General features: G+C 40.3%; 1 protein-coding gene across 3 annotated transcripts in view; it reads right to left on the minus strand.

The window, feature by feature from the left end:
* NEK11 (NIMA related kinase 11) overlaps positions 1-18,915 on the minus strand; it is a 272,607-nt gene that overhangs the window by 42,436 nt on the left and 211,256 nt on the right. For all 3 annotated transcript variants that reach the window (XM_075827127.1, XM_075827126.1, XM_075827128.1), the window contains exon 13: positions 7,572-7,708. In XM_075827127.1, coding sequence (XP_075683242.1) covers positions 7,572-7,708 — 137 coding nt within the window. The remainder of the gene's footprint in view (positions 1-7,571; positions 7,709-18,915) is intronic.

Below are 18,915 nucleotides of genomic sequence, written 5' to 3' on the forward strand. Positions count from 1 at the left end.
CTTTTCAGACGTAAAAGACAGTTCTCGTGTGCACATACCCATAGAGGGTAGGATCTGTAATCTGTGGGTTGTGGTGACGATAGACAACCCTGATGTTTGTTACATATTGTATGTCCTGTTAGTAATTGTAATGATTAAAAGTAAATTTTTAAATATTATGTACACCTTCAAAAGTTACATTTTTTTTAAATAAAAAGGTCAATTAGTGTGATTAGTGTAACTTTCAAATTTGTTTTTATTAAAAATTATTTTTACTTTTTGAGATAAAGCTGCTCTGTATACTGTATACAGAGCAGCTATATCTTCCGCTAAGACCTCAATCCGTTAGTCCTGCGGACTTGATGGGTTCAGTAAAAGCAGGTCCTGTGTATCCACCTATAATCTATCACATCTAAGTTATGAATTTAGATGTGATCGGTAACAGGTAAATCCTACATGTCAAAGACACGCAGGACCCGATTTCATTGAACCCATCAAGTCCGCGGGACCGATGGATTCAGGTCTTAGCGAAAGATACAGCTGCTCTGTATAAGGGGAGCAGAGCAGCTGTATCTCAAAAAGTAAAAATAATTTTTAATAAAAACTAATTTGAAAGTTGCACCAAACACACTGACTGCTGACTGACATTTTTATTAAAAAAAATAATAAATCACTTTCAAAGGTTTACATAGCCTTTAAGTAGCTACCTTTGCTAATCTGGTTAAATCATTTTTTTGAGGTAACTGGCTATGCACAAAATCATCTGGTGCATGGCATATTGACGAGCTTGATAACTAGTATTTCTAGGAAAAATAACAGAGGAACGGAACATGAAGAGTTCTAAGAAAAAGTGCTCCAGAACGGTTATTTCATGTGAAATACAATTATTTACTAAAACAGATATGTCAGGAGAGGAGATCGATCCTCTTTAAAGAGGCTCTGTCATCAGACTATCAAATCCCTATCTCCTATTGCATGTGATTGGCGCTGCAATGTAGATAACAGTAACGTTTTTGTTTTTTTTTAAACGATCATTTTTGGCTAAGTTATGAGCAATTTTATATTTATGCAAATGAACCTTTCTAATGGACAACTGGGTGTGTTTTCTCTTATTTCCAACTGGGCGTGTATTGTGTTTTTAGCAACTGGGCGTATTTACTTCTTTCACTGCACAATCACACTGTGCTGTGGATCATACTGGGCTGGAACAATGAGAAGTGTATGACACTGATTAGTCACTGATTGGTCAGCCTCATACACGCCTCTGTACAACACCCAGTTGGTAAAAAGTAAAAACACGCCCAGTTGTCCATTGAGAAACTCATTAGCATAAATCTAAACTAGCTCATAACTTGCTAAAAAATGATCGTTTTTCAAAATAAAAACCACTGTATGTTATCTACATTCCAGCGCCGATCAGATTATGTAGGACATAGGGCACTTATAATCTGGTGACAGAGCCTCTTTAAGTCTTCAACATATAGATGTTGAAGATTTTTTCTCTTTTAGAAATGTAGTAATAATTGCTATTGGTTTAGTTATGTTTTTTTCTCTACTATTACATTTTGTTTAAAACATTTTAGAAAACACTCAGTGTTACAAATATGCTATAACAGATGACATCTGGAGGGGGTTAATTTATTTTTTTTTTTCACCAGCCCTGTATATGTGAGGCATACTGTAAATTTAAATCGACCAGTTTTAAACATCCCAATTTCATGTATCTTTCCTATTCGAGCACATACAATATGTTCGGTGCTGTAGACATAAATAGGTCATGGTAAAGATTGTCCTCAGCAGCCATCCTCGTACACTACTTTGCAGCATGCTCGCTGACATAATTCATCTGACAATCTTTTTTAGTTCATGTCATATATGTCAGCAGCCACATTTATAAGGACAGGATATACAAGAGGCTACTTTTAGATCAGCAAAGTCAGAGATGTAAATACAAACAACCTCTGTTGAAGTCAGTCTACGCATATCTCTATGGTATTATCTGTTCACGCTTGTACAGTTGGATCTAGCTTCTAGCATGATTTTATGGTTAGCAGCACCTACACTAAGGCTATTCTTTGTTATCCACATTTAAGGTTACCATATGGAACGTGTAAGGGTACTGCTGCAGGAGTCCACACGTGGCGTACTTGCCTTGTATTTCAGCAGCATAAAAATACGCTGCCGAAAACGTTACAATGCAAGTCTATGAAAAAAATATTCTGCAACGCAAGAAATTGAGAAATCTGTCTGATTTGCAGAATATTTTTCCCATTTAACACTGAACTGTTTTCCGCAGTATTTATACGCTGCGGAGATACAAGACAAATACGCCATGTGTGACTGAAAACACACACGGCTGTTTTGTTGCAGAATTTTCCTTTACTCAAAAATCCATTCCATACATGGAATACTTATTTTTATCACTTGCTCTTCACATAATGTGATTTCGATTAGTTTTCGGTAGTTCGATTTATGTTTTTAGTATTTCTATTGAGTTTTATTAAAGTCAGTATTATGACTTTTTATATAGCATTGGACACCTTGGGAGGGAATTTATTAAAGGGGTTGTCCACCTTTTAACAACTGATGACCTATCCACCGGATATGTCATCGGTGCAGGTCCGACACTCGGACCCCGCACCGATAAACCGCTCCGGTGGCCTGCGGGCACCGGATGTTGTGGCACATAATGCTATGTACGGAGCCCGGAAGCAGTTTGCTCCGTACATAGCATAGCGGCTGTGCTGCAGAACCGCATGTCTGCTCCTTTTCACTTGAATAGGAGCAGAGCTGCAGTACTGCAGTTCGGCCGCTATTCCGTGGCCGGAACTAACTTCTTCCGGCTTGTACGTCCAATGCACGGAGGCACCGGACCAGCTGATCTGTGCGGGGCCCGGGTGTCGGACACCCACAGATCATGTACTGATGACCTATCCGGTGGATAGATAATCAGTTGTCAGAAGCTGGACTTAAGACTGGTGTTTCATGCGCCAGTTTTAATCTAAAGAAAGTTCGAGTAAGTTGTTCCTAATTTATTAAGAGATGCACACCTCTTAATAAATTAGTTGCATCTATGGCCGTCCATGCGTCAGAAAATCAAATCTACACCAGCTAGGAATTGGTCGTGTTTCCTATCCCCTTGCCCCTCCCACTTGTTGGAAAAGTGGCAGAGGCGGCGCAATAATAGAAAAGTCGCAACATTTTTGCGTAACAAGCAAGTTTTTGCACAAAATGTCACTTTTCTATGTCAGAAAACTGGCGTAGAGGAATTCATGGACATCCAGTCCTGTGTGTGTCGCCTCTGGATTGTAGACTCATCTGTCTCAAGAATTTATAGCTGCTAATGATGCTCAGAATTTAGGTGAAGAATAAAAATTAAAACATTTTTGGATAACTGTGCATACATATATATATATTGTTAAAATGACAGGTTTTTGTCATGTAAAGAAAAAGTACAAGATGAATCATTTCAGAACTTTTTCCACCTTTAGGGTAGGAACACACACAACGTATTAATTGCTGATACACTGCATTAAGCTGCGTAGCGTATCAGCCTTGAACACCACAGGGAATGCCGTCCAGAAAATGGCACCACATTGTGGAAAAAAAACATTCATACTTACCCCTTCTCTCTTCTCGGCTCCCAGTTCGGCCTCCTGGGATGACGTTGCAGGACATTTGACACTGCAGCCTGTGATTGGCTGCAGCGGTCACATGGCCTGCAACGTCATCCAGGGAGGCTGGACTGGAGAGAAAGCAGGGAACTCTGTGTAAGTATATTTTTATTTTTATTTTTTTTGTACTTGCGATTTTTGCGGCGCATTGCTGTGATTCCGCCGCAAATATCGCAACACACAGTCCTTTGTGGCACCCCATTAAATTCAATAGGTAAAGCGGCAATAGAAGAGTTGCGTATCCGCAGAATTAATTGAAATGCTGCGGTTGAAGTAACCGCACCGCAGGTCAATTTATGTGCGGACATTTTGGCGAATATTTACCGCAGTGTGGGGTCGAGATTTGTTGAAATTTCCCCCACATTGCTGCTACTGTAATACGCTGCGGAAAATACACAGTGTTTACGTTGTGTGTGTTCCTACCCTAAATGTGACCCATAATCTGTACAATTCCATTGAAAAACAAACTAAAAACAAACTGAAATCATTTAGAGGGGAAAAATAAAATTAACAAAGTTGCATAATGGTAAAACCCTCTTATAATGGATCACAGTGAAGACGGTCATCAACAAGTGGATTACATTTGGCACAACAGCGACATTACCAAGAACTGGATGTACCTCAAAACTTGATGAAAAGACAAGACGAAAATTGGTCCGGGAGGCTACCATGAGGTCTACAGCAACATTAAAGGAGCTGCAGGACTTTCTGGCAGGTACTGGTTGTATAATGCATGTGACAACAATCTCCCATATTCTTCATATGTCAGGGCTGAGGTGTAGGGTGGCAAGACGGAAGCCTTTTCTAATAAAGAAAAACATCCAAGCCCGGCTATGTTTTGCAAAGACCTACATCAAGTCTGCCAAAAGCATGTGGGAAAACGTATTACGGTCTGAGACCAAAATGTAACTTTTTCGCCAGATATTCTAAAAAGTATGTTTGGCTCAAAGCCAAACTGCACATCACCAAAAGAACACCATACCCACAGTGGAGCATGGGGGGAGGCAGCATTATGTTTTGGGGCTGTTTTTCTGCAGCTGGAACTGGGGCTCTAGTCAAGGTGGAGGGAATTATGAACAGTTCCAAATATCAGGCAATATTGGCAAAAACCTGCAGGTCTCTGCTAAAAAGCTTACGATGAAGAGGAATTTCACTTTTCAGCACGGCAACTACCCAAGGCAGAACCTCCAAATCAACAAAAGAATTGCTTCACCTTAAAAAGATCAAAGTTTTGGAATGGCCCAGCCGGAGCCCAGACCTGAATCCTATTGAAAATCTGTGGGGTGACCTGAAGAGGGCTGTACACAGGAGATGCCCCCGCAATCTGACAGATTTGGAGCGCCTTTGCAAGGAAGAGTGGGCAACAATTGCCAAGTCAAGATGTGCCATGCTGATAGACTTCTACCCAAAAAGACTGAATGCTGTCAAAGTCAAAGTGTAATTCAACAAAGTATTAGTTTAAGGGTGTGCATATTTAGGCAACCTCATTACTTATGTTCTTTATTTTTACTTTTCCACCCTAAATGATTTCAGTTTGTTTTTCAATATAATTGTACAGATTATGGATCACATTTTATACACTTTTTATATCCTATATATATATATATATATATATATATATATATATATATATATATATATATAAAACGAAGAAAAACAGCAGCACTCACTTCAGGAAGGAATTGTATGTATATCTGGGTGCCCAGCAAGTAGTCCCGATCCTTGGACTAAGGACAGATATGAATAAAGAAAATCTTGCAGCACTCCAATAAGAAAAATCGTGAAGTTTATTCAGTCCACATCAAGCAAAGGTCCAACGTTTCTGTCCTACAATAGGACTTTCTCAAGCATGTACAGTATATACACACACACACACACACACACACACACACACACACACACACACACACACACACACACACACACACACACAGTCGTGGACAAAATTGTTAGTGACCTAAAGCCTCCTCCATGTTTCACAATACGTTCGTTTCTTTGTATGCTTCATTTTTGCGTCTGTGAACATAGAGCTGATGTGACTTGCCAAAAAGCTCCAGTTTTACCTCATCTGTCCAAAGGACATTCTCCCAGAAGCTTTGTGGCTTGTCAATATGCATTTTGGCAAATTCCAGTCTCAGTGTTAAGAATCTGCCAGGCACAGCTTCTGTATCTACGCCCATAGGTAATCAGTCTGCACCTGCTTCTATGTCTGTGAGACTGACTCCATCTTCCACCACTCAGGGTGGCAGGCTTAGGAGTGGGAGAGCCTATCACAGCCTGGCCAGACGGAGCTAGTTCCCGCCCTCTGTCTATTTATACCTGCCTTTCCTGTTCCTCCTTGCTTGTGATTCTTCTCGTTTGGTTTCCTGGCCCTGCTGCAGCTTCTTGAACTATTTGATCCTGCTTCATATTGACCCTGGCTTACTGACTACTCTCCTGCTCTGCGTTTGGTACCTCGTACACTCCTGGTTTGACTCGGCTTGTTCACTACTCTCCTGCTCTGCGTTTGGTACCTCGTACACTCCTGGTTTGACTCGGCTCGTTCACCACTCTTGTTGCTGACGGTGTTGCCGTGGGCAACTGCCCCTTTTCCCTGCTTCTGTGTGTCTTGTCTGTTTGTCTGTCGTGCACTTATTGAGTGTAGGGACCGTCGCCCAGTTGTACCCCGTCGCCTAGGGCGGGTCGTTGCAAGTAGGCAGGGACTGAGTGGCGGGTAGATTAGGGCTCACTTGTCTGTTTCCTTACCCCCATCATTACACTCAGTTTTTATTATTTGCTGGACAAAAATGATTGTAACACTTAGAACATGACGCATACAAAGAAAAGAACATTGTACCCACTTTGAAACATGGAGGAGGCTCGGTTTTGATTTGGGGCTGCTTTGCTGCATCTGGCACAGGGTGTCCTGAATCTGTGCAGGGTAAAATGAAATCTCTAGACTATCAAGGCATTCTGGATCGAAATGTGCTGCACAGTGTCAGAAAGCTTGGTCTCAGTCACAGGTTATGGATCCTCCAATAGAATAATGACCCAAAACACACAGCTAAAAACATCCAAGAATGGCTAAGAGCAAAGCATTGGACTATTCTGAAGTGGCTTCTATGAGCCCTGATCTAAATCCTATTGAACATCTGTGGAAGGAGCTGAAACCTGCAGTTTGGAGAAAAAACCTTCAAACCTGAGACAGCTGGAGTAGTGTCCTCACGAGGAGTGGACCAGAATACCTGTGGACAGGCGCAGAAGTCTCATTGAGAGTTACAGAAATCGTTTGTTTGCAGTGATTGCCTCAAAAGGTTGTGCAACAAAATATTAAGTTATGGGGACCATCATTTTCGTCCAGGCCAGTTTCACTATTTTATTACTTTATTTTTTTCTGTTGAACCACAATTCAAAAGCAAAGTCTGATTTACATTGGTTGATTTTCAGTAAATTAAAATGTATTCAAACTTTTGTCAGTCTCAAGTTATTTTAGTGACCATCGTGGGTTTTTCTTTCTTTAGTGGTAGAGTACCAACAATTTTGACCAAGGCTGTATATATATATATATATATATATATATATATATATATATATATATACAGGTTTAGTACCAACAATTTTATTTGGTTTTATAAGCTGTAAATGAGTACTGGCAATACTTTGTTATAGTAGTAAATATTCTTAACGCTGACTATTCTAGGAAGTGTAGTATTTACTCCCGGCACTGTACAAGAATCCAGTATTTCAGAATGTGGCAATAGAGAGTATTACATTATGGTATCTAAGCAAAGTGGTTAGGGGTCAGTCTGTCAGCACAGCGCTGCTGACTGATACCAAGTTGCAACCAGCAGAATTCTGACTGTAGCTGTGATTGAGCTGCTTAGTCCAGCGACAGCTGAAGTTTGCCTACACTTACAAAATATTAGACTGTACTCAAACCTGTTGATATGTTGTTTGCGTTATCTGTGTCTCATAGTCGTCTTCTTCTTCTATGGAATCTATATCACTCTCTTCTGAACAAGATTCAAAGCCATCCTCATAATATTCTTCTGCTACTTGTGGATCTTCTGGAATATCTATCAAATTAAAATTCATGTTATTTTTTACAAACTAATAAGCATCCGTAATGATTAAGGCCAGAATAGTTTGTAGCAGATGTTTTGCAGCATATGTGAATTCATGCACTGCCAAGTTCATTCACTAAGATAATAAAAGATGATCAAATTATCACTCAGGGACATACTGCACTTATGCCTTATTGCAGGTAGTCATGCTGGCATACAGTATCAGTCTGTATATATACTTTGCGTGAATGGTACAGCAGCATTTCAAAGTCAGCATAGAATGTCATATGGGTGAAGGGAGACTAGGACACATTGGTGAAGAAACTATTTCTTGGGGCATGGCAGGTCACTAGAAGATTAGCAATACAGTAATGCAGGCAAGGACCAAATGCAGTGAAATGGAAAATCTAATTGCTCGAGGCAAAAGATGTATTAGATGCAAAAATAAGGTAGTAAAAAGATTGTAAAGGATAAAAAGCGATTAATTGGTATATTTTCTTTATATACCACACTAAAGAAGAAAGCATCTAAATATAACGACATTGTTTCTGACAGTGTGCCAATATTAGATTGAATAAGGGTTTATTCACACGTTGCGGTCATTCTCACGTTTTTTTGCAATGATTTTCAACATATCGGGGCAAAAACCACAATAAAAAATGTGTAGATACACCATAAGGTACAAGCATTATATTAGTGAATTAAAAGTTACTGAATAGTATATCTGGCAAATTATACAAGATAACTAATTTTTTTCAACCTCTGTAAAGCACTGCAGAATATGTTGGTGCTATATAAATAACTACAAAAAAATATATGAACACAAACATAACATCGATTTGTGCTGGCTGAACATCTTATTCCACAACAGCTTTCACTTTTCTGAGCAATGTTTCCACAAGTTTTTGGAACATAGATTTATGTCCATTTAGCTAGAAGATCAGAGCTGTATTATAGGAAGCACAAATAGGACTATTGCCCTGGGTACTCTACCAATTGTGAAGGTTAATGGCCTCAATAAAAATGCCACCCTCTGACTTTATATTGGACAGATGTGTCCACCCTTAAAGGGGTTGTCCACTACCGGACAACTAATGACCTATCCACCGGATAGGTCATCAGTATATGATGGGTGCGGGTCCGACATCCGGACCCCACACCGATCAGCTGATCTGTCTGCCTGCGGGCACCAGATGTAATTGCACAGTATGCAATGTATGGAGCTGGAAGCAGTAGGCTCCGTACATTGCATAGCGGCCATGCTGCAGCTCTGCTACTATTTACTTTAATAGGAGCAGAGCTGCAGTACTACAGCTCGGCCGCTATTCCATGACCGGAGCCATCTGCTTCCCGCATGGATGTCCCATGCCCAGAGGCAGCTGGAGCAGCTGATCGATGCGGGGTCCCAGTGTCGGACCTACACCAATCATATACTGATGACCTCATCAGTTGTCCGGAAGTGGACAATCCCTTTAACATTTCTTGCATTGCATTAAGTAATGCAATTTGTCATGATACGTATCAGTCAGAGGCATTCGTCACAGACCCAGTTACAAATGTATACTTTTTCTTTAGCATGGGAGACTAAGGGTGAAGATGGCATCCATCGTTGAAAGTATACTTTTTTTTTTACATGTTCGTTTAACCCGTTAGTGACCGGCCCATAGTGGTTTTTACGTCGGTCACTAACGGGCCTTATTCTGATGCAATAGACTTTTTACGTCGATGCATCGCAATAGGTGAACAGAGCAGGAATCTGTCAAATCTCCCTGCTCTCAGCTGCCAGAGGCAGCTGAGGGCGGGTGACGTCCCTGCTCGACCGGGTGAGATCGATATTAGTATCGATCTCACCCGTTTAACCCCTCAGATGCGGTGCTGAATAGCGTGCACTGCATCTGAGTGGTTTTGGAGAGAGGGAGGGAGCTCCCCCTCATCTAACTGACACCCGGCGATAAAATCGCCGAGTGTCTGTGTCTCTGATGGGGCAGCCGGGGGCCTAATAAAGGCCCGCAGGTCTGCCTGTCGTGAATGCCTGCTAGATCATGCCTCTGGCATGACCTAGCAGATGCCTGTCCGTTTTACACGGACAGGCATAATACACTGCAATACAGAAGTATTGCAGTGTATTATAAATGCGAACGGACAGTCGCATAGTGAAGTCCCCTAGTGGGACTAGTAAAAAAGTGAAAAAAAAAGTGAAAAGAAAAAGTGAAAAAAAAAATGAAAATACCACTTTTCCCCCTTACAAACTGCTTTATTATTAACAAACAAAATAAAGTAAAAAAGTTACACATATTTGGTATTGCCGCGTCCATAACGACCCCGACTATAAACTTATTATATCATTTAACCCGCACGGTGAACGTCGTAAAAAATAAAATAAAAAAACATGCAAAAATTACTGTTTTCTTTGAATCCAGCCTTAAAAAAATGTGATAAAAAGTGATCAAAAAGTCGCATCTACTCCAAAATCGTACCGATAAAAACTACAAGACGTCCCGCAAAAAAAAGCCCTCCTACAATTGCATCGGCGAAAAAATAAAAACGTTACGGCTCTTCAAATATGGAGACACAAAAACAAATAATTTTGAAAAAAAAGTGTTTTCACTGTGTAAAAGTAGTAAAACATACAAAAACTATACAAATTTGGTATCGTTGCAATCGCAACAACCCATTGAATAAAGGTATTGTGTTATTTATACCACACAGTAAACGGTGTAGATTTAGGACGCGAAAAAGTGTGGCGAAATTTCAGGTTTTTTTTTATCCCCCCCCCCCAAAAAAACGTTAATAAAAGTTAATCAATAAATAATATGTACCTCAAAATGGTGCTATTAAAAAATACAACTTGTCCCGCAAAAAACAAGACCTTATATGGCTATGTCGACGCAAAAATAAAAAAGTTATAGCTCTTGGAATGCGACGATGGAAAAACGTAAAAAATGGCTTGGTCATTAAGGTTTAAAATAGGCTGGTCATTAAGGGGTGGTAATCTTGCGCCATACAATTCGGAATATGTTGGGTTTAGAGATTAGTTAAGGAAGGACACATTTGTAGCAATACTGGTTATTCTTCACTTGAATACAGTTGTATCTATAGTGATTGTTTCAATTTTTGCAAGCATATACATATATTAATTGAGGTCGTTTTCATATCCAATGCAATGCATACTACTTTCTTAGTGTTACTATGCTTTACATACGCTCTATAGTGAGCATCAAGTATATTTTCCTGCAGTAGCTGCAGGTGACATAGAGTTGCTGTGTGATAAATAGTTTTAATATCCCCTTTACCCCTGAGTCGGGCTTATAATAAACGTTTAATATACTTTGCTTCCTACAGACCTAGCTGGCACTGTGGAATATATTTACACACTTGCATCATTTCACAGATTGCACAGCCTGTAGGTAACTATCAAATGTGTCAAGTAAAAGAATTGCAAAAGTTTAGATTAGCAACTTTTCACATCCTAAATCAGATAGAAGCCATATGTACTGCAGGGTGGCAAGATGAGTCAATTTCAAAGATTTCCTTATTGAGAATATTCTGAAGATGGAAAATTATTTTTAGAATAAATCACATTTTACGAAATATTTGCTATGTGACAATTGCTTTATATGCCTTTAAAATAGGTTACTCTTAACTTATAAACAAGTTTTATTATTTTATTGTCATTTTTGGCAGGAAAATGGAAAAAATTATTTTATAGCATCCATTAGACCACTTATCATGTGCCTGTTTTGTGGCATCAAGTATACCACAATTTAAAGCAGAGGAACGGATCTGTTGCAGGAAAATTTTATGGGCCAGTTTGTGGAAGACTCGACTAGAGTTGAAGCTCTGTTGGATCTGGTCATTTCTAATAATGCAGAGCTTGTTGGGAATGTCAATGTTCGTGAAAACCTCGGTAACAGTGATCACAATGTAGTAATATTTTATCTATACTGTAAAAAACAAACACAGGATGGGAGGGCAAAAACACTTAATTTTAAGAAAGCCAATTTCCCCAGGATGAGGGCTGCAATTCAGGATATGGACTGGGAAGAACTAATGTCACATAATGGTACAAATGATAAATAGGAGATTTTAAAATCTACTTTGAGTAATTATAGTGCAAAATTTATTCCTATAGGTAATAAGTATAAACGATTAAAATGAAACCCCACATGGCTTACACCTTCTGTAAAAAGGGCAATATATGACAAAAAAATGGGCATTTGAAAAATACAAATCTGAGGGTACATCTGTAGCCTTTGTAAATTATAAATAGCTTAATAAAATCTGTAAAAAGGTAATAAAATCAGCAAAAAAACAAAATGAAAGGCATGAATGTAGATATGGTGCAAGCTAAATTAAATTAAATAAACGTACACAAGGCCCCGGGACCAGATGGGTTACACCCTATAATTCTTAAAGAGCTTAGTTCAGTTATTTTTGTCCCCCTCTTCATAATATTTAGAGATTCTCTAGTTGCTGGTATAGTGCCAACGGACTGGCGCAGGGCAAATGTGGTGTCTATTTTCAAAAAGGGCTCTAGGTCTTCCCCGGGTAATTATAGACCAGTAAGCTTAGCATCCATTGTGGGGAAAATGAAATGTTTGAGGGGCTATTGAGGGACTATATACAGGATTATGTGACAAAAAATAGAATCATAAGTGACAGCCAGCACGGTTTTACTAAGGACAGAAGTTGTCAAACCAACCTGATTTGTTTCTTTGAAGAGGTGAGTAGAAGCCTAGACTGAGAGGCCACCGTGGATATAGTGTTTTTGGACTTTGCAAAGTCGTTTGACAATGTCCATCATAGACGTCTAATGGGTAAATTAAGGACTATAGGTTTAGAAAGTATAGTTTGTAATTAGATTGAGAATTGGCTCAAGGACCATATCCAGAGAGTTGTGGTCAATGATTCCTACTCTGAATGGTCCCCGTAAGTGGTGTACCCCAGGGTTTCGTGCTGGGACCAGTATTATTCAACTTATTTATTAATGATATAGATGGGATTAATAGCACTATTTCTAATTTTGCAAATGCTGAACTAGGGCCTTTTCACATCTGCTTCGGGGTACCATTGATGGCTTCTGTCAGACTGCGCTATTGATTCCTTCAAATAAACTGAAACCTTATGGAACAAAGACAAACCATTTGCAAAGGAAGCATTACAATTTAAATCAATGGTAATGCAAACGGAAGCTATGGTTTCCGTTTGCTTTTCCGTTGATGGGTTCCTCCGACGGAAAGGTCTGAAGGAACCCATCAACGGAAACCAAACGCTGATGTGAACACACCCTTACTGTATCAATAATGCAGTCGACTATGCTATTGATTCCGTCAAAACGACGGAACTGTTGCACAACTGAGACAAGCAGAAACCATTGGCACCGGATCCGTCATAATTGAAATCAATGCTGATGGAAACGGAAACCTATGGTTTCCGTTTGTGTTAGTCAGGGTCCAGTTCTGACTGAAAACTCTGATGGAACGTCAGAACGGGACCCTGACACAGATGTGAATGATGCCTTAATAGTTTTTTTTTTACAATTAACAAAATACAAGGTGAAAGAACAGAAGATAAATCTAAATCAAATTAATATTTAGTGTGACCATTCTTTGCCTTCAGAATAGCATACATTTTTCTAGGTACACTTGCAGATGTCATGAATTTTGTAGGATTATAGTCAGGTGTATGATTAATCAATTATACCAAACAGGTGATAATGATCATCATCATGTAGGTTGAAACAAAGTCATTAACTGTAACAGAAACAGCTGTGTAAGAGGCTTAAAACTGGGCGAGGAACAACCAAACTCTGTTACAAAGGTGAGGTTGTGGTAGACAGTTTCCTGTAACAGGTCCACCATGGCAAGACTGAGCACAGGAACAAGACACAAGGTAGTTGTGCTACTGTGGGGTGGTGTCTGTTGCAGTGGTGCTGCACTTGTGGTGGGACGTGGCCCAGAGCCAAAGAGGCTTGGCTTGGCCTGATGGCATGGGTGCTTTTGGGCCTCTGGGTTGCTCCCTCTGCAGGAGCGGTGCTGCAGTGACGGTGACCGCCACGCGGTGCTACAACTGATTTGAGTAGGGACCCACTTTCAAGAGGTTGCCGTGAAGTGGCAAGTGGGCTTGCATACAATTTGATCAAAATGTTACAAAGAACCTTTCGTTCATGTTTAATAATTTTGCCTAGCCGCAATTGATCATAGTATATAGTGGATGTGGGGTCCGTGTCTAGTCTCCTTTATTGAAATCAATATTTAGTGTGACCACTCTTTGCCTTCAGAATAGCATACATTTTTCTAGGTACACTTGCAGATGTAATGAATTTTGTAGGATTATAGTCAGGTGTATGATTAATCAATTATACCAAACAGGTGATAATGATCATCATCATGTAGGTTGAAACACAGTCATTAACTGTAACAGAAACAGCTGTGTAAGAGGCTTAAAACTGGGCGAGGAACAACCAAACTATGTTACAAAGGTGAGGTTGTGGTAGACAGTTTCCTGTAACAGGTCCACCATGGCAAGTCTGAGCACAGGAACAAGACACAAGGTAGTTGTGCTACTGTGGGGTGGTGTCTGTTGCTGTGGTGCTGCACTTGTGGCGGGACGTGGCCCAGAGCCAAGGAGGCTTGGCCTGATGGCATGGGTGCATTTGGGCCTCTGGGTTGCTCCCTCTGCAGGAGCGGTGCTGCAGTGACGGTGACTGCCACGTGGTGCTACAACCGATAGTGTAGGGACCCACTTTCAAGTGGTCGCCGTGAAGTGGCAAGTGGGCTTGCATACAATTTGATCAAAATGTTACAAAGAACCTCTCGTTCATGTTTAATAATTTTGCCTAGCCGCAATTGATCACAGTATATAGTGGATGCGGGGTCCATGTCTAGTCTCCTTTATTGAAATCAATATTTAGTGTGACCACTCTTTGCCTTCAGAATAGCATACATTTTTCTAGGTACACTTGCAGATGTCATGAATTTTGTAGGATTATAGTCAGGTGTATGATTAATCAATTATACCAAACAGGTGATAATGATCATCATCATGTAGGTTGAAACACAGTCATTAACAGCTGTCTAAGAGGCTTAAAACTGGGCGAGGAACAACCAAACTCTGTTACAAAGGTGAGGTTGTGGAAGACAGTTTCCTGTAACAGGTCCACCATGGCAAGACTGAGCACAGGAACAAGACACAAGATAGTTATACTGCATCAGCAATGTCTCTCCTAGGAAAAACTTTCAAAGCAGACTGAGGTTTCAAGATGTGCTGTTCAAGATCTTTTGAAGAAGTATAATGAAATGGACACTGTTGAGAACCGTAGACGCAGTAAACTTAGTGCAGCAGATCAAAGACCCATCATGCTTACTTCCCTTTGAAATCGTAAGATGTCCAGCAGTGCCATCAGCTCAAAACTGGCAAAAACCAGTGGTACCCAGGTACACCCATCTACTGTTTGGAGAAGTCTGTCGAGAAGTGGACTTCATGGAAGAATTGCAGTCAAAAAGCCATACCTTCAATGTGGAAACAAGGCCAAGCGACTCAACTATTCACGAAAACATAGGAACTTGAGTGCAGAAAAATTGCAGCATTTGCTCTTGACCGATGAGTCAAAATGTTAAATATTTGACTGTAACAGAAGGCAGTCTGTTCGCCAAAGGGCTGGAGAGCAGTACAATAATGAGTGTCTGCAGGCAACAGTGAAGCATGGTGGAGGTTCCTTGCAAGTTTGGGGCTGCAATTCAACAAATGAAGTTGGAGATTTGGCCAGGATTAATGGTGTTCTCAATGCTGAGAAATACGGGCAGATACTTATTCATCATGCAATACAATCAGGGAGGCATCTGATTGGCTTAAATATTTTTCTGCAGCAGGACAACGCAGACCAAACATACAGCCAATTGTTGGTTCTCCAAGATGTTTGTAACAACCTCCCTGCCAAGTTCCTTCAAAAACTGTGTGCAAGTGTACCTAGAGGAATTGATGCTGTTTTGAAGGCAAAGGGTGGTCACACCAAATATTGATTTGATTTTTCTTCTGTTCATTCACTTCGTATTTTGTTAATTGATAAAAAAAACACCTATTTACGCTTCTATTTTTGAAAGCATTCTTACTTTAAAAAATTTTCTACAATTGCCTAAAACTTTTGCACAGTACTGTATGTCTCCTTAATATGCCTACTTATGTAGACAAGCCCCTGATGTTAATCGCCGCAAATCAGTAGAAAAACTTTATTTTCCAACACTCTGTGTGATGCCAAGGAGTGCTCCGGATAGTGCCATATTAGAGGGTTATTCTCACAGAGAAGCAATGTTCTATAATACGGGATCCAAGGGTACATGATACAGAGATTCTCTAAGAAGTCTGTGGTGATGTAATACTGCTCAGTACAAGGCAGAGGTTGTTCAAAGCCATAATATGCTTATGGGCATGAGCCCTCTGATCAGTGACCCCCACCAAGTTCTTTAAACATATAAAGAAAAAAGGAAACCCAAGACCCCATCTTATTTGGCCATGTCCAATAGTCAACAAGTATTGGGGAACGGGTATTTAAAGAAGAAATGTGCGTGAATTTGACGGCCTGCTGTGGAAATTTCACATTTCTTTTGCAGCGGATTTCATCACTTGTATTATGCGGGCTAAATTTGCATCTTTTCAGGGAAACTATGCGGAAAAAAATTGTAGCGTGTGAACATGGACTTATTAACTTAATGCACAATTACAAAGAACAATAATGTGGATTCCCTCCTTTAAGCCAATTTTAAAGAATGATATGTTCCCATCTAAATAATAAACCATACACAATACTGCCATATAAAGTTAAACAAAATAAAGTTAGAACATGGCATCTAGCTATTTTCACCTGCATAGCACAGTTAGAACAAATAAATACAATGTGGATGATTAGGCCAGGAATCCTGAGTTGCTGTAGAAATGTTATAATGTGTTATGAAAACCTCTTTACTATCTATGGGCTCGGCTCATTTTCATACCATTTTAACACTTTATGTTGGCATCAATTTGCTGCAAAGCTTTTTAAATGAGTAATTAAATAAAATCAGTGGTGAGATTCTACATCTGGCAATATGAAAAACACATTTTAATTGCAGAAAATATTCTAACGCTAAATCAGCTGTATGCTTTACATGATGCATTTCTGTTACTTACAACAGGTTTTTTTCTACTTTATTTCCTTATATTGGAGCTACTAAATGAAATTATGCATCACTGCATAAATAAATTAAACATTAAGTCACGAATGGCTTGTTTTGCATGCCTAGAAAATACGGCTTCCGCTGTTGTACTGTCTACATTTCAAGTAAACACAGCAACAAGATTACTAAGCCACTCTAGCAATAATGGATTCTCATTTCTAGTGTCTACGCTGCTTTTTACCTTCATTTATTGCATTCATGTTCTGTACCCTGGCTTTTCTCTCGGTTAGCCTGATGTACTTTAATAGATAATTGGCAATCAACAGATATAATATAGCACATATGTCAAAGGCTGAAACTGTAAAGCGACACATGGGAGTAGTTGCCAGATTCATAGACCATTAAGATGGTGAACAAAAATGTCTTCTCATTTACTTAATGTATGTAATAGCAGAAATCACAAACAGCTGTATGTAAACGCATTCATTACACGTATGTCACATTACAATACATAACTGTACGAACAGCTATTTGTGCAGACCAGAAAGATTACTCAAACGTTAAGAAAATACCCCTGATGTTTTATGGTAATAATGCTAATATATTCTTCATCAGATATCTGATTTCTTACTCCTTTTGATGTAGGGAGGCCATACAACTACAAGATGTTTCATAATTTTTAGGCTTGATTATGTCTTTTAATCAGCTTTTGGGTGTTTTGGTATGCTTGCTGTACATCTCTTTTTTCTTTTCAATGCTTTTTCATTTTTACGGTTTTACTTTTTGACTCTCACTCCATGCGTGTATGTATAAAACTGCTCCATATACTGTAGCACAGACTCTGCTTTACTTGAGAGTTTTCCGGTATCAAACACAACTACTCTCATGCGTAAGTTAAGCAAGCTCTTCAGCCAACCCATAAGACATCAAACAAAGCCATAAATAGGATAGAGGACCCAGTGCCGCATCTGCCATGAGGCCAGGTGAGCCGACGTCCTCAGGCGGCACCACCTACCCAAACGGGGGGGGCGGCATTTTCAGCCCGGGATGGACTGGACCGGGGGGAGGGGCCATGCAGACGCACATAGCAGACGTGCCGAACGTCTGTAACACTCCTCCTCCTCTCTGACGCTGTACACAGCACATGCAGCCAGAGAGGAGCAAGTCTGCAGGAGGAGCGACGAGCAGCACGAGGTAAGTTCCTGCCTTGCTGGGACCGGCACCCGTGACGTGAGTATACTGCAAGGGGGGGGGGTCTAGGCATTTTACCGACAGCAGAGGGCTCTATGGGGCTGGAATAATCCACCCCATAGAGCCCTCACATCACTATAATGGAAGGATTAGTGTGGGTGGGGGAGGGTCTAAGCGTCTGTCTGACTTACTGCAGAGAGCTCTATAGAGGGGGGATTCTGCCCCCCCCCTTTAGAGCAGTCAGTCAGATGCTCAGACCCCCCTAACCTTTCAGTATAGTAACTAGTCAGGGCTCTATGGTGGGGGGATAATTCCCCCCTATAGAGCCCTCTGCTGTCAGTAAAACGCCCAGACTCCCCCCCCCTTGCAGTATACTCCTGGCTTTGTAGCTTTCCTGTGCTTAATTAGCGTGGGAAAGCTACAATCAGGGCTGTGACTGGTGAGTCTCACAGTCACTCCCTGTGCACACTGCATGCAGCAGCTGCGGCATTCAGTCTAACTGTGAGTCTCTGACCAGTCACCACCCACACGCAGCAGACAGGAGAGACTAATAGTGCCTGTCGTTGAATAAACCCTCAACTACTACAGTTTCAGACACATTGACTATGACAGCTTCTATAGTGTAGTGGTTAGCTTGTCTGCCTTATACATGGAAGGTTGCTGGTTCAAATCCCAGCTGGGGTTTTTAGTTTTTTTTCTTAATATTAATATCTTGTTTTGGGCTTTGTTCACACTAGCATTAATATACGTTTACCTCTCTTCCGTCAGAGGAAGAGAGGATCGATACGTTAAACGGAAAGCAACGGCTACATTAGAATTACCATTGCTTTCAATGGTAATTCTTTTGTATCAGTTGCTTTCCGTTTGTCTCCGTTC

Source organism: Rhinoderma darwinii, chromosome 5, assembly GCF_050947455.1.
Source record: "Rhinoderma darwinii isolate aRhiDar2 chromosome 5, aRhiDar2.hap1, whole genome shotgun sequence".
Classification (NCBI taxonomy): domain Eukaryota; kingdom Metazoa; phylum Chordata; class Amphibia; order Anura; family Rhinodermatidae; genus Rhinoderma; species Rhinoderma darwinii.